This window comes from Cutaneotrichosporon oleaginosum, assembly GCF_008065305.1.
Source record: "Cutaneotrichosporon oleaginosum strain ATCC 20508 chromosome Unknown ATCC20508_contig04, whole genome shotgun sequence".
Classification (NCBI taxonomy): Eukaryota; Fungi; Basidiomycota; class Tremellomycetes; order Trichosporonales; family Trichosporonaceae; genus Cutaneotrichosporon; species Cutaneotrichosporon oleaginosum.
The window spans coordinates 1,206,275-1,227,653 of record NW_027072173.1 but is presented as its reverse complement, the minus strand read 5'-3'; the positions used below and the strand labels follow the sequence as shown (position 1 = coordinate 1,227,653).

The 21,379-nt window shown below is 59.7% G+C and overlaps 5 protein-coding genes across 5 annotated transcripts; 4 read left to right on the top strand and 1 right to left on the bottom strand.

The window, feature by feature from the left end:
* Positions 1-5,672: 5,672 nt before the first annotated feature.
* COLE_04933 (uncharacterized protein) lies at positions 5,673-7,351 on the top strand (the record flags this gene model as incomplete). Its single annotated transcript, XM_018426228.1, has 2 exons — positions 5,673-6,453; positions 6,513-7,351. 2 exons carry the CDS (start codon positions 5,673-5,675, stop codon positions 7,349-7,351), a joined length of 1,620 nt encoding a protein of 539 aa, XP_018276040.1.
* A 1,944-nt stretch (positions 7,352-9,295) lies between these two features.
* Positions 9,296-11,837, bottom strand: COLE_04932 (uncharacterized protein; the record flags this gene model as incomplete). The annotated part of the gene is made up of 5 exons (XM_018424250.2): positions 9,296-9,327; positions 9,371-9,473; positions 9,551-10,662; positions 10,699-11,004; positions 11,192-11,837. 5 exons carry the CDS (start codon positions 11,835-11,837, stop codon positions 9,296-9,298), a joined length of 2,199 nt encoding a protein of 732 aa, XP_018276039.2.
* A 739-nt stretch (positions 11,838-12,576) lies between these two features.
* Positions 12,577-12,930, top strand: COLE_04931 (uncharacterized protein; the record flags this gene model as incomplete). The annotated part of the gene is made up of 1 exon (XM_018424249.2): positions 12,577-12,930. One exon carries the CDS (start codon positions 12,577-12,579, stop codon positions 12,928-12,930), a length of 354 nt encoding a protein of 117 aa, XP_018276038.1.
* Positions 12,931-16,782: 3,852 nt separating this feature from the next.
* Positions 16,783-18,312, top strand: COLE_04930 (uncharacterized protein; the record flags this gene model as incomplete). Its single annotated transcript, XM_018423951.2, has 5 exons — positions 16,783-17,058; positions 17,182-17,290; positions 17,395-17,509; positions 17,560-18,084; positions 18,123-18,312. 5 exons carry the CDS (start codon positions 16,783-16,785, stop codon positions 18,310-18,312), a joined length of 1,215 nt encoding a protein of 404 aa, XP_018276772.1.
* A 1,263-nt stretch (positions 18,313-19,575) lies between these two features.
* On the top strand, positions 19,576-21,362 carry COLE_04929 (uncharacterized protein; the record flags this gene model as incomplete). Its single annotated transcript, XM_018423952.2, has 4 exons — positions 19,576-19,638; positions 19,673-19,711; positions 19,745-19,805; positions 19,912-21,362. 4 exons carry the CDS (start codon positions 19,576-19,578, stop codon positions 21,360-21,362), a joined length of 1,614 nt encoding a protein of 537 aa, XP_018276773.1.
* Between the last annotated feature and the right edge of the window lie 17 nt (positions 21,363-21,379).

Genomic DNA, 21,379 nt, shown 5'->3' with positions numbered 1-21,379 from the left:
CATTGTGGCTCCGACGAGGATGGCCACTTGCCATTCATTTGGATATCCGATCGCCACAACAAGCGTAACCATCGCCGCAATGCGCACGACACGTGCGTTGGCCAGTGCCTCAACCGATCGCACATCATGGTGGTCTCACAACCTGATCTTGATGACGATATCCAGTACGCGTAGTCAAGCTTACTGGCATGAGTATATCCGAGCTGTCACCTTGTGTTGTGTGAAGGCATTCAAGCCCGGGTACCCCAGGCTGCTTCCCTGACAAGGGGTAGGGTATGTGACTGCATGGCAGAGTGCACGGGGAGTGGCTTGAGTGGCTGTAGCGCTTGGGGGAGGGCAGTACCTGCTTGCAGGTGCACACACGACAGTGGGCCTGACCCTTCGACTGCCATCTTGAGCTGAAATGAGGCATGTGGTGGCGGTATGCGTACACTGCACCCTGTTTGCTCACTCGGAGCGAGCAGCGAGCAACACCTGGACTGCAGCTGAGGAATGCCAGCTCAACCAGCAGTGTGGGGTGCCAGTGGCGCCCGCAGCCGCAACGTGCCTTTGTAAGATTAATGAGATGCTCCACTTCCATTCCACAGCAAGGTATGCTGGTCTCGACATCCACCTTCTTGTGCAGCGGGACATCTGACCCAACGGCCAATCTCCGATTATTTGTCACTCACGACACTTTACCAAGATCAGAGCGGACCCGACAGCCACATCCTGCCGTGGGCCCCTCTGTGAGCACCTAATCCTTACCCGACCTCATAGCCGATGTCGACTCGCCCGACATTTGAACCTCTTGACATACTACTAACTGCGCACGTCCTCTGCGCGCTCCCTCTCGCCGCCCCGTTCTAGCTACAAGCGGCTGGGCGTATCTCTCGTCTCCACAAGCAACAAGCCGCTGCCGTCCTTGGTCAGCAGGAATTTTCAAATTGCGGTATCGAGTCCAGGCCGCAGTGGCAGCGCCACCGCCACCGCCACTGCCACAGCGACCGCCACCGCCGTGCTGCGTCTTGCCGGCTTTTGCCCTGTGCTTAGTGCAGTTGCAGACAGGCACGGCGATCTCAATCATGGAATGCAGGTTGATATCCACTTCTCTACATTCACTGGGCAGCAGATCGGGGTTGCGGGGAGGGGCGGACTTGTTCGGCAGGCGCTGCGACTCAACTGGAGACAGGTCACGGACCTGTGGGCCGACGCCCAACAGGAGTTCCGCAGCGTCTGCCGTCGTCTGATCTCTGGGCAGCTTTCCGACGCGGGAGCGACCTGGAAAAGCAATGACCTCGTGAGCGGATAGTCATCACTACCGCGGCCAGCACAAGCTTCTGTTTGCAAGACTGCAGAAGTGTGCGGCGGCAACCTCCGTCATTTAGCCGGCTGTCAGGCTCTGTCGTGGGCTCGCCACTGGTCGTGCACCACGGACAGCGAGCCTAGCGAGATGCGGGAACCTCACAGCTGCCGTGCCGAACACCGCCTCTGACGCTCCCAGTACCTAGCTCGCCAACATGAACGGCCCCGCAAGGCCGACTCGAGATCCGCCACCACATCTCGGACCTCGCCCAACCTGTTGGTACCCCCGAACTGCTGACCGCCGGCGACCCCGGCAAACTGGCTCCTAACGCTATGAATGCAACCCCGATCAGGTCCGGAAGCAGGCACTACGCGCACCCTGCACCACACATCCTCCACGTCGCGTTGCAGTAACGGCATTCCTTGTTCCCCTTTCGCATTGCATTCTTCCCCATGGGTTTGCGGTTTGAAGAAGCACGTCGCTGCTCGACTTCCTATGAGAAGCCAGCGGGGAAATGGCGAGCGGCCGGCGCGCTGCCTACTTATCTATCGTGTCCTAGATACCTGGTACGCAGCTCCGTTGCCTGCTCAGCTGTTCAGGTAGGGTATAGATATGTGACCTCAGATCAGGCGGGATGCAGGGGATGCCACGGTTGTGGTGAAGATCGCCTTGCAGCAGATCTCTCGACCCCTGTCGCTCGGTCTCGCGTTCCCTGGCCGGTTTCAGCCATGCAGCCACGCCGCACACCACACATTATCGAAAGAAGCGAATGGCAGAGTGTACCACAACGCCGGAACGGGGGGCGGTATGCCGGCGTCGCTGCTGCAGAGCAGGCGCGTTTTGCATGAACAAAGGACGCGTTCAGGCACACGCCGCGGCACGCCCAGGCTCTAGGCACTGACGAAGCGGACAGAGCGAACAGAGCACTACTCTGAGGAGGAATATCCGGCTCAGCAGGGCAGAGGCAACTGCTGTATGGCCTGCGGGCTTGCCTGCGTGCAGGTTGGCGTCCTGCTGTTTCTCTCTCTCGTCTGCAGTAGACGATGCAGCGGTCCATGGGAATGGCCGCCTCGCCGCTCGCGTCCCGGACGCCAAGCCGGTGATGCCGCTCAAGACCTCGCCTGACGGGCACGCCTCGAACGGGCCGCCCAGCCCCCACCACGCCCCACCACGCCACCCAGTCAGTAGCCTGTTGCTGCTGATAATGCTCTGGGGCACCAACCAGAAAACTGGAACTGCAGTTCTCGGCATGTTCCCCGGACAGGGTATGGTAATGAGGTGGCGGATCAACGGATCCGACCCGTAGCAGCTTCGAACATGAACCACGAACTGCATACCGCACGCTTTGCTGGATCTGAGGATCGTGTGTACCATCAGCCAGAGCGAGATCAGTTCCACTCGTGGCCATGGGCGTGCCCCAGCTGTCCCCCCTTCTAGAGGCCAGAGGCTCAAGGCGAGAGACACTTGCCGCGTGCTCGCGCTTGGCAACTGTCCTGGATGCGGCAATGGCGGCGGCCTATGCGCTGAGCCTGGCGTCGCGCTCGAGCAGCACGGTATGTCATGGGACAGGCGGCTGAGGCCAGCAATCCAACATGCTCAGGCAGAGTGCGGTGACGCTCAGCGCATTGTAGCAGGAGGCCAGACTCTTCCAGACGCAGCATCGACAAGATTAAGACGCGGATCAGCTGCATCCATCTTGCGCCCTCTCTTCAACTCCATCTACACTCATCTCCCGACAAGCCTCACCCATCTGCTGCGGCAAGTGCGACAGAATTTCGCTTCCAGTGCAAGGAGTGTGTACCACGCTCCCATGGAACGCAATGAACGCTAACGTGGTGCAGCACTCCATCTTCACTACATCCCCGCGATTGGTCGTACACTGACCACCCCACCGGCGCCACTAGCCCTCACTCCGCACCCCGCAGCCTTCTCTTACCATCGATTCACCGGCCCTTTCCAATGCAAGCGCGCCGATGGTCTCACGACCAGTATGCCCCGGCGTACGTCCAGGGTGATATGGACGTCGATCGGCTCGAGGAGGTAATGGGAGGCATGGGAGGGTGGGGTGGCGCTTGGTCGTTGATCAGCCCTGGAATCAACAGCCAACTGCCCGATGATCCCGGTGAGGGCGGCTGGAGTGGGACTCGCTTCAACACCCAGAGTGTGTCCGCCACTTCCTCAACGTCAGGCCTTGGTATGGTGGGCCTCGGTCTCGGGCTTGCTCTGGACCAGAATGGGTGTGGTGTTGGTGTTGATGGGAGTGTGGGTGTTGAAGATCGTTTTGCCGCGTGGTCGTTTCCCACACCACCACCTTCGCGACGACTTTGTTTCGCTCCAACCTGCGACCCACCGCCACCACCTGCCACTGCCGATCCCCAGACTCATCCTCCTCCTCCTCTCCAACAAATCTCTCTACATCCCCAACACCAACCCTCCAACACTACCACCCTAAATCGTCCACGCACAGCACCTGCCTTTAGCGGACTCACCCGAGCCTCAGCACCGTGGGCACCCCTCGGCCCCTCCCAGCAAACGCTATTGCGTGCCACTCCTGCGTTTGCCTTCGCCGTACCTGAGTTGGTCGTGGAGGAGCTCCCCGACACCTGGTCAACTCAAACGTGCCCCCCTACATATGCAGTGATCAATTCGCCAGAGGTCACGTACCCCCTTCAAGCCCAAGTCCACCCTACCGCTCTCCCAACTCCGACCAACGCAATTGACTCCTGGCTTTACACTCCCCCTGCTACGCAACAGTCAGCGCGTACCACCCAATTTGCTCCCGCACCACTGGCGGCGCTTCCGAACGCACCGATGGCGGACTCCGCATCTGCCCCAGACCACTCTATTCCTTCGTCATTGCAAGGAGTCGCAGCCACAGAGGAGTCGAGCTCAGGATCGCAAACAGGCGCATCCTTCCCCGTGCCGATGACTTCACCGGTGCTGTCGGATTCTCTGTCGTCGCCGAGAATTGAGACACCACGCGACTTGTGCCAGCTCCCCGATGGTGTTTATGAGCTGGACGCCGCCGGACCCACCGCCCAAACAGAGCCAGTTGGCACAGACATACAGTGAGTGTCGTGTTTCGGTTTCCAGAAGAGGGTTCTGCACGTTCGAAGGCCCGTGGGGTGGGTGTTGCATGTGCGTGTACAGATTCTGGCGAGTAGGCGAGCGAGAGGGGCGCTCTCGAGGGCAGCAAGGGCGGTGAGGGCGCTACCAAGGTGGTGCGCAAAGCGTGTGGGAGCGTGTCAGTCTGCGAAATGTGCGAAAGGTGCGGTGTGTGTCGTGTGCCAGGGGATTGAGGAATGCCACGCGGTTGAAGCCGAATGTGGCGCAATTCTTTGAGTTGGTAAGCCAACTTGCGATGTCGCGCCAACAACACCATCCTGTTGCACCTCATGGATCAACGGCGGTTTCTTGTACGACAGGCTTGATCGGATGGTGAATGCGCAGACGCACGTTGGACAATGGTCGTGCACTTCCGAGCCGGGATCATACCGAGGGGCGCTAGAAGTATTGTGTGTGTGTGCTGCGCCAGCGCCCTCTTCCACCGCTTTTCCGCTCTCACGCACATCCCATTCCAAATGGATACTAGCACACAGCTCTCGACCGTGCACTTGGATCCGTCGTTATGCCGGCTGCCTTCCACCGTCTGCTGGTCGTTTGAGGGCACGAGGGGCAATGAGGCAAAAGAGAGGGTTTGAGAGGCCGCGGGGCACGTTGCCCCCCACTAAATCAAAGCCAGGCATACCTCTTCATGCTCCTCTGGTGCTGCTATCGGCATTTGAGGAATGGATCGGCCGAGGCTGGCTTCTTCTGCCTCGAGGAGATTCTACGAGTAGGAGTGGTGCGCAACGCGAGAGCAGCAGGTTGCTGTGCTCGTGGTGGGTCTGGTGGGAGGCCAAGAGTCGCCACCGCCACTCGAGAACACAGATGTGGGGGACAGAACACACAGTGCACGTACTCTCGTACGCTCATAGGCCGTAGAGCTCCCAGGCAACTGCCCATGAGCACGAGACGATTGGTCGTGGGAACCTCACCAGCGGGGCTGACGATCAGGAGGAAATGCTCGCTTCCTGTGCGCCGCCTCGATTCGCCCCACGGGTCCAGACAGACATCATCACTCTCGACTGTCACATCGGCCTCAACTTGCATCATTACCAACCACCTGGGCACCGGTAACGACGAGCTCTCTGTGCCCACCCACACGCCCAGCAACATAAACACAATTACCCACACGCCCACATCCTTTGGGCAACTCTCTCTATCTCTGTCCCCATCCACTCACCAGCAACATCAGCAACAACTGGTGCGCCGATCAATGGGCACCTCGCCAGAGCACACCTCGACGTTCGACGCTACCTCAAACCCTCTTGCGACGCAAGTGACCATGTCCGCCACCACAGCCTACCAGCCCTCGCCCGTCACACCCAACAACGCCCTTATTGCCGCACCCAGCTCAAGCAACAACACATCCCCACTTATCCCCTCGCTCAATACGGCCGCTGCACACTCAGTGTATCCCATGGTCTCCCAATCTGGTGCGCCCGGCAACTCCTCTGGCAATTTTGCCACCGGCAACAATGGCTCTTCGCAGCCTTCGCAAGGATCGTCGCTCCCTCCCATGGTTGTTACCGAGCCGGGCATCGCGGCTACCACCTTCTACGGGGCGCCAGCTGCTCGCCCGTATCCCACTCAGACGGCCATGTACCCCCAGCCGCAGGCTCATGCCTACCACCACCAGTCAAACCAAGGTCAGCATCAGTCCCAGTACACTGTCCAGACAAACAACGGCCCGCATCAAGCATACAATGACAGCCAGTACGCCTCGCCGACTTATACCTCCTCCACAGCCGGATACCCTCAGCCGACCACCCCCGTACACCCTTCCTACGCTGCTGGCTACGGCCATGGTCGTTCCGACAGCATGGGGTCGTGGCACGCCCCCTCTGAAACCTACGATTACGTTCGCCACACCAGCATTTCCAGTAGTGCAGAGGGTGGGCGTGCTAGCGGCAAGGGCGAGCCTTTCCTGATGGCCGACGAGGAGGAGCTCCCACGTCCGGCTCCCTCGTACGCAGCACTCATTGGTGAGGCTCTATTGCTTGCGGACCCTCCGCACCAGCTATATGTTTCGGAAATTTCCGACTCCATCAAGGCTCGGTACCCTTGTGAGTTTAGGTGTGGCACATTCACGTGCCTTTCGATTCGTTCTATCTGACCTTCTCAGTCTACCGCCAGTTCCCATCGAAGATTTACAATGGCGTCCGACACCAAACATCGATGTGCAAAGCCTTTGTCAAAATCCCCCGTCCCTTTGGGGACCAGTCGGGGGGTGCTCGGAAGTGGGCCATCCGCGCCGGCTGTCAGACCTGGTTCCGCGACGGTGACTACCACCCACCCATCTCGCCGCCCTCCACGACGCACAACAAGAACCGTGGTGGTAAGAAACGCTCGACGGGCAACAGCAAGCAGCTCGCCATCGGACACGACGCCCTGAGCCCCAATCTGTCGTCTGTCAACGGGCCGTCGGATGGCCCCCCCTGGGACCCCGTCCGTCACCCCCTGCCTTGGCTGGCACGCTTCCGCGCCAGCCGCCTCGGACCTCAGCAGCAGGTGCAAGAGCAGCAGCTTATTCCTCGCGCGCAACCTGCTCCGCCTCAGACCAATTATGGTCTGATTCCCTCCCAGTACGCCCAGCAGCCTTCGGCTTACGCAATGACGCCCACGTACACGCACCAGCAGCAGTACTACGGTGGCGGCAGCGGCGACTGGGGTGCGTACCAGCATTCTGCCGCACACTACTATGCTTCCCCGAGCGAGCACGGTGGCAACTGGCGCCCGCCATCCTCAAACTTCAATATCAACGAGGCCCCGTTTCCTCGCTCTCGCCCCGCCATGCTGAACTCGGACGAAGCTACGCGCGAAGACGCCCACCCACACTCACGAGGTCACCTGTCGCCTCACCCTGAGGGCGAGTATCAATTTAACGACGGTCAGTATCCCAAGCGCGAGACGAGCACCCCTCTTTCGTCGCCGCCTCCTGGGGCCGACACGAGCGACGCTTGAGCACCGTCCGGCCTCTCGCCGTCGCGACAATCTCCCAACCCCAAGTAACCCACTGTACATAGCATCTGAAGTCAATTGTCCCGGCTCGATGGCCTCGCGACCTCATCTCCTCATCTCCCCATCAATCCATCCCTACCTCAATCAGTTGATCCATCGCTCCGAGGGACTTGTATGTATGTAACACCTCACTATCCCGCCCCTCGAACCCGCTCCGCAATCAAGCGAGCCCTATTCAAAGTCGGTCATCTCAAGGTCAACTAGCTTCGTGCTGTCACCGTCTACCGCCGCAAGTCACTATTCGTTCGCCCGCCCGGGTTTCCGGTCTCTTCTGGATGGCGTGGTTGTATTTAGCATGCACTGGTCGTGATATTACGGTGGCGGCGAATCCAGGGTGACATGAAACATGTGGCGTTCACTTTGATCTACAGTACTTCTCCATGGACCTGCCCAGTCAGCCGATTATGATGAGTGTCGGACATCGGGACGCCCTCTCGATGGCCACTTGTCACAAGTTGCGTGTACAATTTACAGCACAGTGGCACAACGGTTCCATCCCGAATTGACACAGATACAGACACACGGGCAGCCGGGTGCGTACGAAATACGGAAGGTGTTGCAGTTACCAGATTTCCACGTCACAGCCTTTCCGAGATCTTGAATGGCTTCTCTGAAGGCTGTTCGTACGCTGCCACTCAAGGCCGGAGGCTCGAGGCGCCGCACTGCCTCAGGCCACCCGGAGCCCAAGAATCCTGCCTCCAGGCGATTCATGCACTCCGCGGCTGTCAATCACCAGCCATCAACAAAATTTCAGTGGGACATCTGTCACCGCGCCGTGCTCTCCAAGCCGGGGAGGGGGAGACGTAGCCATCATGACGCTCGGAATGATCGGATGTTGAAAGTGGCGTCTCCGGCTTCCCGAGTCTTCCGTGGCGTGGCGGTGCGCTTGGCAGGAACAGAAGCTTCACTGCGAGCTGCTTCTCGTGCCACCGACGACGACGACGACGGACAGTGGTGACAAGCTTGTGAAACGCGCAGCATAGACTCGCGGTCACGCAGAATACAGCGCACAGAGAGACGGATCTACACCTTGGCCGGTATCGATGCGCTTGGATGTGGGGCGTCGCGCAATCAAAGCACTGACTGTAGCTGGAGTCCTCCCTCCCCAATCATCCGCCTTCGGTCGCTTCTTCGCTTCTCTACCATAATATTCTCATTTCTTCTGGTTCCATCCCGCTCCCTCTGACGATTCGTTCATCTACTCGCCTCATTTCTCCCCGACGTGCGCCTAAAGAGGTCGACGCGCTCCTTCCCTCCCCTCCAAGTCCTCTTGAAGGGGAACAGATTTCCACTCCCATCAAACCCCAGACCGAGGCCAAGGTGCCGGCCTCGAGGACTGAGTACACTGTCTCGTACATCGACGAGAAAAAGTTTGAGCGGGCCAAGGGCATGGTCTTCCACGCCTGCTCGCCACTTTTTCCACTCCTGTTCGCCACCTTGTCCTGGTTGCCACGGCCACCTCCACCCTCCAACGTTTGAGAGCAGTGGGCCGCCCCATCCTCGGGACGCACTCGAAGGAGTTGGTCGAGTGGGTCGCCGATCTCCTGAAGTTGAGCGGAGCGTGGAGCAAGTGGGCCCCGAGCAGCAGTCGGACATTGAGTATTGGGAGAAGCAGCGTTACGACAAGACTCCCAACCATCTCCGTGGCGACCCTTAACTTTTCTGAGCCTTCAAGGACGTGTAGTACGATCCGTCTTCGGATATACTGTGAAATAGAAGCAAATTACTCCGAAACCACGCCAAATCATGTGTAGGATACAGGGACCAGTGATGACCGCTCAACTCATGGTAATGCGGCGACGATAGGACCACCAGGTAGCCAGAAGCACAGTATCTATGCAAATATGCATGCAGTACAGGACATTCTACAGCATCGCGCAGCAGATTCTAGAAGCGTAGATAGCAAATTTCCAATAGAGCTGAAGTCAGTCGTGTTCCACGAGTTCTGCAGACTTGACTCACGGAATCCAAGCATGAGGCCGGCCCAAAAGATGATGTTTCCGAGCGTGCGATTGCGCTTGACGGCCGGCAGGCGGGAGATCATGATCATGGGCAGCTGTATCATCTGGTGTAAGCGTGAGTGTGCCAAGAGTGCCCGGGCAAGCCCGGGAGACCGGGCAGCCGATGCCGTGAGATGCTCACCTGCATAAGGAAGAGGTAGGGACGGATCTTCTTGCTGACGACGGCCATGACGAGCTCGTGGCACAGGGCAGAGAGGAGGAAGGTGAAGAATGTGGCGCCCCACCGGCCGAGGCGGAGTCCATGACGGCTGGAGGCGTAGACGTGCCGGAGAAGGAAAGTGTGCACCGGCTTGTTCCACTTGCGCGAGAACTCGTCCCAGGATGTCGAGTTCCACCAGTCTTGGTAGAATTCGCGGTCCGCAAAGTACGACAATTCGGCGAACCCTGTGCACACGCACTCGAAGATGATGTAGAAGATCAGAAGGAAATTAATGATCATGGGAATGGCGAGTTGGGCAAAAGTCTGAATAAGATTGTCTCCAGGTTTGGGCGAGTACGGCATAATGTAATGCTCGGTGACGGTGTAAATGAGGCTGAAAGTGCCAAAGGTCGCGAACACCTTCTCGAGGACAAACAGCGGGCGCATTGTGCTGGTCCGCGGGTATTCGAGCTGGTATACCAGGGTAGGGAAGAACATGAATTCGATGAAGTGCTTGTAGGTGACGTTCTGAGGCCAGACGAGACCGCGCTCACCGTTTGAGCACAGCTCGTCGCTCATCTCGTCAATATTGCGCGCGAGCAGAGCAATCTTCGGGTCCGAGCTCCACGCGAGGAGTGTCGGGACACGTTTAGCATGCGGGCTAGTCGTGTGGGCCGGTTCGAGCGATGTGCCGCGCGGCAAGCCAGACTGAGGAGCAGGGAGCGCATCCGTGGCAGGCTTGGTCGAGCGCAGGCGGCGGCGCACCTCGTTGTTCTTCTTCGCAACCTCCCCGTTCTGGCCGAGGCGCGCAATAGTCTCCGAGACGACCGTGCCGTCTTCGCCCGTCACAGTGATCTGGGGGGGAGTGGGTGTCCGAGTTGCAGGCTCGCTGACTTGTGGCGCTGATGCCTCGCGCGCCTCAAGCTCAGCCTTGTGCTCCGCAGCCTCGGCGAGCGCGCCTTCATGTCCACCCGGCAGGGAGTTGAGGTATTCGTGCAACGTGTGCTTCTCCTTCTGCAGACGGGCATGAACAGTCGCGAGCATGCCGTTGTGTGACATGTACGAGTGCATCTTCATCATGCTTGACAAGGCGTCTGTGGTCAGTCCGGGCAGGGCTCTGATAGACTCACGCAGAACGAGGAAGCCAGCCTGAACCCAGTACCAATTGCGCGCATATCCCCACACAATGGCAATGCCGAGGAAGGTGGTCTGGAACAAGTGCTGGATGATGAGACCGGTGTAGTAGTAGTTGAAGTAGCCCTTCTGAAGGCATTTGACGAACGGTACGCAGAGAAGCATGGAAGTGACCATGATCAGGTCGGCGAACGCAAGCGCAACACCATCAGCGGTGATGAGGTGGGCAAAGTTGGGAGACAAGATTGTGCGATTGAGCTCCCATGACTCGATGCACGTGCGCAGGAAGAGGAGGGCAAGGCCTGATGGGTGAAGGTGCGTGGTGAGAGCGAGGCATGGAAGGATGAGAAGGACGCGGAGGGTGATGGATGTGAGAGGGTGAGGGGGGCGTCAAGAAGGAGGGCGTAGGGGGGGACGACGCGTCGGCAGCGCGTAAGCATTGGCGCGGGTCAGCTATGGCTACGCCGCATGCCGCTGAGGAGAACTCACCGATCCAGAAGAGGGTGAAGAAGCCGCGAAACTCGTCGGATTGTGATTTTGTGTTTTCGCGGTTGAAAGATGAGAAGCGGGGCGTGAACTGAAGCAAGGCCTTGATCTCTTTGCCTGCGGAGACGTATGGACGGACGACGACGGTCCCGGTCGGCGTCGCGAAGACGGCGTCCTCGCAGGGAGCGATGGGCCTTCCGCTGACCATATCAGGCGAGGAAGGGTGAGGCGGCTGTTGCTTGGGTGCGTAGTGTTTATTCAACTCTTCCTTGAGCTGAGCGTCGAGGTTGAGGTTGAAGTCTGGATCGTCGAGGTCGAGCTTGCCTGGCTTTGACAGAGGGTGGGGTTGTGGCTGAGCAAGATGGGGATGTGGGGGAAGCGAGTGTGGGGAAGAGGTGTCCGCGTCGAGAGGCGTTTGCTTCCGGTGTAAAGAACGTCGAGATGAGCGAGATGATCGTGAAGATGAAGAGGGTGGCGATGAGAAGGTGGAGGAGGCAGAGGGATTATCAAGTTGAGGATGCGCTGTTGACGTAGCTTGCGAGGTGGTGTGCGTCGCCCCGGGGCCGAGCTCGGATGCGCGGACTTGTCTGGATGCACTGGGTGTCAGTGCTCGGGTATGCTCGGGCTGTGCTTCGCTCTGCTCGCTCATGGTCCGGAAGAGGTCCGTGACGGCCGGCGGCCGGTGTGAGGTGGAGCGGGGTACTCACCGAGTGGCAACCATGTCGGCGGAGGAGTGTTGGGTGGCGAGTAGAAGGTTGTGAAGTAGGGTTGACTGACGACTGACGTTTGTTATGAACATGTCTACTTGCTTGGCAATCGCGGCATTCTCCCCTTCCCCTTTCCACCAGGTACTGCAGGTACACACTCATCCTTGGGCGCTGATACGTTACGGCCCTCATTTGATGGGGGGCTTGGAGTGGCACCGGAGACATGCGCCGGGCTGAGCCGAGTGTGTGCGTCACCGTTGGCCACAGTCATGCGCTTGGGAGGCCGCACCGCTTTGTCCTTGCTCTCCAAACTTCATCATACGATCATAAGGCCGAGGTGGAGAGCAAGGTCGGGCGCCGAGACGCCGGACCAGCTCTGGCGGCCCAGTGCTGCGGAAGCTGGTCACCTGCACAGAGTCAGGGCAACTTCGGTGCTCACATGTCCATTGCCTCATTTGCTTCCGTCTCCGCTCTTGGCTCGAATTGACGCAACCTCCACCTCCACACGAGCCCACTCCGACCGCCGCTTGTCCCTGCATCTTTGCACTCTGCGTCATCGCCGCGCTCTCAACTTCTTTGTGTCCTCCAGCCTCCGCCTACAGCCGCGCCAACGCCGCTGCCTCGCTGAGCCACTCGCCGGATACCTTCGACCTCTATTCTCCCCCATCCCCCTGCATTGCCATGCCACGAAACTATCTCCTCTCACGTACACTCGACCCGCTCCTCGGCGTCTTCACCGGCTTCCTCGCCTACTACTTGCACGAGACGAATCCGCGCACGGCCGCGCCGCCAGGGCACACGCTCAAGGATCTCGTGAGCTGGCAGATCGCCGAGAACAAGCGGCGAGGGGAGGCTGCGACGGCAGCAAGCGCTGCGGCGGACAGCGCCGAGCTCGAGGCGGTGCGGCGTGAGCTGGACAACGCCGACTCGGTCGACAAGGTGGTGCAGGCGGTCAAGAGCGGGCCAGATGCCGCTGCTGCTGTCGCGCGCACAACGCTGAAAGAGGAGAGCAAGATGGCCGACAAGGCTGTGTAAGGTGGGTTTGAGGCTGTCACGTGAGAGCCGGTCGTGTGAGACACGGAAACAGCGCTGACCGCTCCAGACCGACATTGCATGTATATAATATTCATATTGGAGTCGAGGATATTGGCGGATTGATTGATGCCGAGCCGTATGGCGCGCGCGGGGAGGACTCGGCGTCGACAGAGCTGACTGGATTGGACTGATCATGCGGAGGAGCAGGCTGGCTGTCTCTCGGCTTCAACCGAGACTGAACTCCTGACAGCAGCCAGTCGAGAAGCTTTTACGGTGGAGCAGTACATACGATGGCAGTATGTACTGCGGGCGAAGGACACAGGGACTCCCAGATACCAATGCTCGTCAATACCCCTCCATGATGTGCGCCGCGCGATCGGCCTTTCCCCGCCAGCTGATCGGTGCTCTGACGGGCGGAGCGTCCCAGTGAGCCATGGGCGATCAGGCGAGAAAGCGCTCACAACTTCCAATGGACTACGTCGTTGCACTGTCCGTCAGCGGTTGACTTGCCGGAGGCTGAGGAGCGACGGCGCCGTTTGCGTTCGGATCGACCTGGGCTGCCGTCTGGTGGAGGACTGACCCCCGGGGCGACCACTGAGCGTGGCGAGTCAACCCTCGCGATCAATATCCGGGACACAGCCGCACCATCCAAGTCTTCCGGGGTGGTAGGAGCCAAGTGTGTTTTCTGAGTACCAGCCTCTGACTCCGATTCGCGTGAATCAGTCTGAGAGAGAAGGTTTCACCACGGACAGCACCCCGACCAGCTGGCGTAGGTTCTCGCTGGCAGGGAGACCTCCGTGCCGCTCTGCGCTCGTCAGTACGCCTGCCCAGAACATGCAGAACAACTAGGATAAGGCACATCAGTCGACTGACGGGTCAGGCCAAGATACTCGCCCTGCCGACCAGCTCATATCGACGCCAACCTCTTGTAGATGAGTGCAAGTCCACCCCTTCAGCTGATGCGGGTTTTGTGACACTGACCTCACACCCGGCTTACCGCGGCTCCACCTGGGCAATATCTGTAACAGCGGGCGATGCCTTTGCGGTGATTCAACTTGTGATCCGCGAAGTGCTGCTTGACATACATGGCATTTGCGTTGGAAGTGTAAAGCGTATTGTTGAATTCTGTTCGGAGTCTAGCCATCATTCATCCTAATCCGGAATCGGACTTCGGGGGACCAACTCTTGACGAGCGCAAGTAGAGTCAGGCTCGCGCATCTAAGAGCTCGTGAGATGATGTGTTCCAGACCGGAGCTCGACCCTCTGCATTTCCCCAATTCTCCACATTTTCCATATTCTGGAATTCTGGAACACGCAACCTTCCCCACCTGGCCACCTAGTCTTGCCAACGAGGCACGCACTTTGCGTACCCTTGTCGATCTTGTCGCTGCCTCCGCATATGTATCTCCAAAACGCGAAGCACCTCAATTAACTAGGCACGCTCAAACTCAGAGCGGCTGTCACCCCACCCCGCCCAGCCGATCCGCCGATCGCCGAGCGTCGCGCAATGCTCTGCTCTCGACTCCTCCATCCACCACCCCCCCGCGACCCACCCCTTGAAACAAACAGGCGGAGTCTGCGCCAAAACCTTGTCGCGTTGCGGAACTGCGGATCTGCCTGCGATTTTGTCCCGCGCCTGCACGCAGCACGCAGCACGCAGCAGCCCCGTCTGTTCGAGGTTCCAGCACTCACGGCCCCTTGTGTTCGAGCGGGGGAGGAATGTCTGCGCATCCCTGAGGAGAGCAGACACGTGGGTGAGCGTGTGAGTGTGGACTGCGGGCCTGCGGGTGCCGTTTGCCGGTGCGGGATGCAACGTGCGTACTCCTCGGATCCTCGGGCCTCGGGCTCGGGGCTGCTCGCCGAGGACAGAGCTCGGCGTGGGGACGGGAGATGTGGCTGATGGCTGAGCTCTGGCTGGGGCCTGAAAACAGATTAAACAGAGTTGGTTGGCAACGAGCAACGCGAGTGGGCAGGTACGCGCGCGCGCGCGCGTGTGCAGCAGGAAGAGCTCAACAGTAGAGGCCACGCGTCTATATCGAGGCCGCGAAGCGCCACGAAAGAAGGATGTGCAGCGCCGCATCGCGCATCGTGCAGATCGTGTCCGTGGATCCGATTTGTGTGTATCACAAACGGATCAGGGTCAACTCGCGGCTCTCAGCCGCCGGCATCGGATGCCTTTCCTCGTTTCCCTGCACGCATGCACTCGTCCTTGCTCGCTTCCAGTTTGTCTAATTGTCTGGCTACCTGCTCCCCGATCATCACCATGGAGCCTCCCCGTGATACATGCATAACCTCGATCCGCGGTGCGCAGCCGTACCGCGTTCATCTCTGCGTCCCGGCAGCCCGCTCCCTGCCGCGCCTGCCACAGCCTGATGCTGATATGCGGGGGTGTTGCGGCTCCGCGCATGCAGCCATCGCATGCTCCGAATGCAGCGGCGCGAGCGGCCAGGAACAACCAAAATTTTATAGCAGATCAGGCCGAGGCGCGAGGGGGGCGCGAGGGCGCGAGGGAGGCGCCGAGGCCGAACTGTTCGGTGTGCGGTGCGTGAAGCGCGTGAAGCGGAGAGCGAGAAAGCATGAGCGTCCAGCGGAAGCGAAAAAGGCGTTGTGTACTGATCAACTGAAGGGACTGGTCCGTGCGGTTGCAGGTCCGCGGCGCGCCCGGTCGTCTTGATGTCAGCTTCTCTCCAGTCCAGGCCACTCGGCTCCCGTTGCAGATCACAGACAAAGCTTCCATATCTATGTATTCACAGTCGATCCCAATGCCAATCCCATCGCCGCCCGCTCAATGCCCCGCTGGCCGCTGGCGCCGGTAGGAACGATTCTACGCCGTGCGCCGTGGCGCAGTGGCGCGCACGACGCCGCTGCCGTTAAGCTCATGTAAAGGATTCTAATAGCTGCCTGCCCGGTTGCTAATCGTTTGGACCCCGAACCTAATAGAGCATTAGCCCACCGGGACGTGTCAGGTAGAGACGGGTGATGATGAGATGATGATGCACACCCCGCCCGCCGACCAGATCGACGGCGCGGACCCTGACATGGCTTGCTCCTGTGGCTCATGGCTCATGGCTCACCGTGTACCGCGTATCATAAACCTTGACCTTGACCTTGGCAAGTCAAAGCAGAGTGAGGCCAAGAAACGCGTGTAACAGAGTTCAAAGGATCAAAGGCAAATGGCTGATAGAATCAGAGTACCCTGCGCTATTCGTTTTGGCGCATGCACAACGCTGGCTTGTAGAATTGCAACAAGGACTTTAGAATGCGGTTGGAGGATGTGCCAGGTTCAGAGGTAGAGAGGGCCGATTCCCGATGGTTCCTCTGCCCTGATGCCTTGCTCCCCCGATCCTCCGTCATGCGCGCTCATGCGCCATACCTCTGACAGCAGATGAAGCCAGGGTTAGAATCAAGGGACAATTTGTGAACCATTCAATCCCCCCCTCCTCCGCCCTCTCCCTCCACCCTACACCAGCAGTCGCGTTGCCACGCACCTTCCCTCCCCCCCCCCCCCCCACCTCGCTCTCCCCACCGCAGCAATCCACCGCCGCTGCCGTCTCTGGCTGGCTTTTCTGACCCACCCACCCACCTCTCAATCCTCCCCCCCCCCCGGGCTCCTCGACATCACTTCAACCTCCATCCTCAACTCATCTCCTCTCCTCCCCATCTCTTCTCATCTCTTCTCATCTCTCTCATCTCCAAATCTCCTTCTCCTCCTCCCCCCTCCTCCTCCTCGTCATCTTCTTCTTATCTTTCACCTCATACACTCTTTCCCCCCTTTCTTCTTCTTTCTCCCTCCTCCATCTTTCCCCCTCCCCTCCTTGCCGACTGCACCACCTCCCCTCCCCCGCAGCCGACATGTCCAAGCCCTTCGTCCCCACCCCGAGCCTCTCTCGCTCGGGGTCTCCCCCCCTCATGCGCTCCGCCTCCTCGAGCAGCATGTACTCGAACAACGTCGAGCGCCGCTCCGACGCGGACGAGAAGGTCCTCATGGCCAACCTCGGTGGCGCTCAGCGACCTCCTTCCCCCAGTCTCGCCGCCAAGGACACTCCCGCTGCCCCATCGTCTCGCGAGCAGATCCTCCCCATTGTCAATTACTGCGCTGCGTCCATTATGATGACCGTCGTCAACAAGGTAAGAATCCGACGTGGGCCGGCGAGCCACACCTCGCACCATCCTCATATCTTGATATCGCGAAACGATATTTGCTCCTCCACCACACACCACTGATAGAACCACCCCCGCTGACTCGCCCAGTATGTCGTGTCGGGTGCCAAGTTCAACATGAACTTCCTCCTCCTCGCCATTCAGTCGTCCGTGTGCGTTCTCGCCGTCTACAGCGTGAAGCGCGCCGGTGTCATCTCCTGTGAGTGTCATTATCTTCACTCCACCCCTGGATTTCTTGCGGGAGCCTGAGGACTGGCGCGGAGTCTCTTGTATCGCTGTTCCAATTGCTGACCTCGTGTGTAGTCCGCGACTTTGACCTCAAGGACGCCAAGCAGTGGTACCCCGTGTCTTGCTTGCTTGTCGCCGTCATCTACACCGGTTCCAAATCGCTGCAGTTCCTCTCGATCCCCGTCTACACGTAAGTCTTACCACAAGATCAATGGTACAGGAGCCAAGCTGACCCCTCAGCATTTTCAAGAACCTGACCATTATCCTCATTGCCTACGGCGAGGTGTTCATGTTCAGCGGTATTGTCACTGGTCTGACTCTTGTCTCGTTTGCCCTCATGGTTGGCTCGTCCGTCATTGCCGCCTGGGCCGACATCTCCTCCGCATGGTCGACCACGCTTGACCAGACGACTGGCCGTGAGCTTACTGCTATGCCCACTATCGGCGGCGTCAGCGTCGGCTACTTCTGGATGGCGCTCAACTGCGCCTGCTCGGCCGCATACGTCCTGTACATGCGCAAGCGCATCAAGGTCACCGGCTTCAAGGACTGGGACTCGATGTTCTACAACAACCTTCTGTCTATCCCCGTCCTCGTTGTCGCTTCGCTTGTCTTTGAGGACTGGGGATCCAAGAGCCTGTCGGACAACTTCCCCGCGGAGAACCGCACAATTCTGCTCTCCGCGATTGTCTTCTCGGGCGCCGCCGCTGTGTTTATCTCGTACAGCACGGCATGGTGCGTCCGCGTCTGCGGCTCGACTACCTACTCGTAAGTCAACGACTTTGGCCAATCAGCTAATATCACAGGATGGTTGGTGCTCTCAACAAGCTCCCCGTGGCCGCTTCGGGCATGCTCTTCTTCGGGGACCCGGTGTCGTTTGGCAACGTCTCGGCCATTGGCGTCGGCGGCATTGCTGGCATCGTCTACGCCATCGCTAAGACCAACCAGGCCCGAGTCGAGGCGGCCGCCAAGGCGCGCCAGAGCGGTGGCCCTTAGACCGCTCCCTAGACTGTCGCTGCCGCTGCCGTCGTTCACAGGGTGAAGGCGGCCAGCAGGCGCGACTGGCGGGCGGTCTCCCGGCATCTCTGCGCGCTCCATAATGGCGCAGGGTCGGGAGCTGCACGCAGTGTGTGGCATCGTGGATGCGCGTAGGTCGGAGGGAGATTGTTCGCGGGCTCGATCTGAGCTTGGTTGGAGCAGCCGCATCCACGGGGTCACTCTCGCCGTGCCACTTAGACTTCAGGCTCGGACGTTATGCACACATGATACCGGTTCTCGGTGGCCATGCCGTGTCGCTCATGAACAGCTGACGGAGGCCTAGACCAGGCACGTTTGTCAATTGCTCATGCGCTCGAGACACCTCGGAGGCTAGTACCTGGGGCGGGTGGCTATTTATTAACGTTGGGGAATCTCGGCGAGTACGCCGCAACCGTGCAATTGATGGCTCAGGTAGTGCAAACCTCCGAGCAGTCATCACCACCAGCACTGATTCTACGATGCGCAGCCGTTCATGACCCTCATCGCACGTTTGTTGCAGCAGACCTGGAAGTAAGATGCGGTAGCACATACGCGCTGCGTTCGCTTTGGACCACAACTCGGGGATTCAATGCCTCGCCTCTTCCGACCACTCTACTCGGCCACTCGAGCCGCGCAGCCCAGGCATCCTGACTTTGTGCGGCCGAGTGGACTGAGACATGTGACCCGACATTGAGTCACGCCCCTAAGGCTGCGGAAGCCGACCTTGAGAGGATGCGGGGTTGGAAGGCGGAATGTTGGAAGGCGGAATGCCTATGGCTGTGTCCTGCAACGCTGCCGCTCGTCTGACGCAAGCTGCTTTGGGCTGACAGTCTGTGAGCTCTTCATCGAATCGAGGAGGACAATGTACAGTAAATTCAGGTACTGTGCGCTGCTGGCAAACTTCGATTCCAGCAACGGGGCACTGATAAGCAAGGGCGCCGAGCGCCAACTCATGATACCCCTCAGATACGTCTGAGTACCGTAGATCTCTTTCTCGCGTATCTGACCAGCTCGGAAGCTCGGAATGGCATAGTTAAGCGCTGCAGAGCATCCGCATAACCAGCCACAAACCTCACACTGCCATCTGCCACCAGCTGTGCGGGACCAAATACCTCCGGGGCTCCAACAATCCTCCATCTTTAACTGGCACCTCACGTAAAAACTTCGGTGACTCGAGTCAGATCGCTGATTTCGGCGGCAAACAAAGTTGGCTGGTCACAATCCACCCACCGACCATCCACCATGGTGTCCGCCGAGATCCACGACCTCTACGACTCGATCCTCATCCTCGACTTCGGGTCGCAGGTGCGCTGCGCATGATGCAATGGCTGACAGGCAGTACTCGCACCTGATCACGCGCCGCTGCCGTGAGCTGGGCGTGAGTTGGACTCCGCGGCGGAACTGACAGCAGGTGTACTGCGAGATGCTCCCGTGCACGCAGAAGATGGCCGATCTGACGTGGAAGCCTAAGGGTGCGTTACTTGCTACCGCCGCGACGCGTGATGCGTGGAGCGCGATGCGCGATGGCCGAAACGGCCGTGACCTCGGAGGAAGGGAACATTTAGGTACTGACGCCAGGCATCATCCTCTCGGGCTCGCCGTACAGTGTGTACGCGGAGGACGCGCCGCACGTTGACCCTGCGGTCTTCGAGGCGGGCGTGCCCACCCTCGGCATCTGCTACGGTCTGCAGGAGACTGCCACCGTCTTCGGCGGCAAGGTCGAGCCGCACACGCACAAGGAGTACGGATCGGCGTTCATCACGGTCGAGAAGACGGGCAAGCCGCACGCCGACGCGCTCTTCGAGGGCATCGAGCTCGGCAAGGAGGGCCTGCAGGTGTGGATGTCGCACGGCGACCAGCTCTCCGAGCTGCCCCCCAACTTCCTCACGCTCGCGCACACGCCCACGTCGCCGTGGACCGCGATCGCGCACGAGAGCCGCCCCATTTACGGCGTCCAGTTCCACCCCGAGGTCACGCACTCGCCCAAGGGCAAGGAGGTTATCGGCGCGTTCGTCAACAACATCTGCGGCATCAAGGGTGGGTGGAGCATGGAGACGTTCATCCCCAAGGAGATCAAGCGTATCCGCGAGATCTGCGGCGAGAAGGGCCAGGTGATCGGCGCTGTCTCGGGTGGTGTCGACTCGACCGTCGCCGCTAAGATCATGCACGAGGCGATCGGAGACCGCTTCCACGCCATCATGGTCGACAACGGCGTGCTGCGCATGGACGAGGCGAAGAAGGTGAAGAAGATGTTGGTCGAGGACCTCGGCGTCAACCTCACGGTTGTGGACGCGTCTGACCGCTTCCTCGCCCGCCTCGAGGGCGTCGAGGACCCCGAGAAGAAGCGCAAGATCATTGGCAACACTTTCATCGAGGTGTTTGAGGAGGAGGCCGCCAAGATCGAGAAGGAGTGCGCCGCCGACACGACCCGCGGCCCCATCGAGTGGCTCCTCCAGGGCACGCTGTACCCGGACGTGATTGAGAGCATCTCGTTTAAGGGCCCCTCGGCGACGATCAAGACGCACCACAACGTCGGCGGCCTGCTCGACGACATGAAGCTCAAGCTCATCGAGCCCCTCCGCGAGCTGTTCAAGGACGAGGTCCGCGCCCTCGGCCGCCTCCTCAACATCCCTGCCCATCTCGTCGGCCGCCACCCCTTCCCTGGTCCCGGTCTCGCCATCCGCATCCTCGGCGAGGTCACGCGCGAGCAGGTCCAGATCCTCCAGGCCGCCGACGAGATCTACATTGAGGAGATCCGCAAGGCTGGCCTCTACGACGCCATCTCCCAAGCGTTCGCCGCCCTCCTCCCCGTCCGTGCCGTCGGTGTCATGGGCGACGCCCGCACCTACGACCAGGTCATTGCCCTCCGTGCCGTGTCCACCGAGGACTTCATGACTGCCGACTGGTTCGAGTTCCCCCCTTCGGTTCTCAAGAAGATCTCGAGCCGCATTACTAACGAGGTCCGTGGCATCAACCGCGTCGTTTACGACATCACCTCCAAGCCCCCTGGAACAGTCGAGTGGCTGTAACAGGGCTGTATTACAGA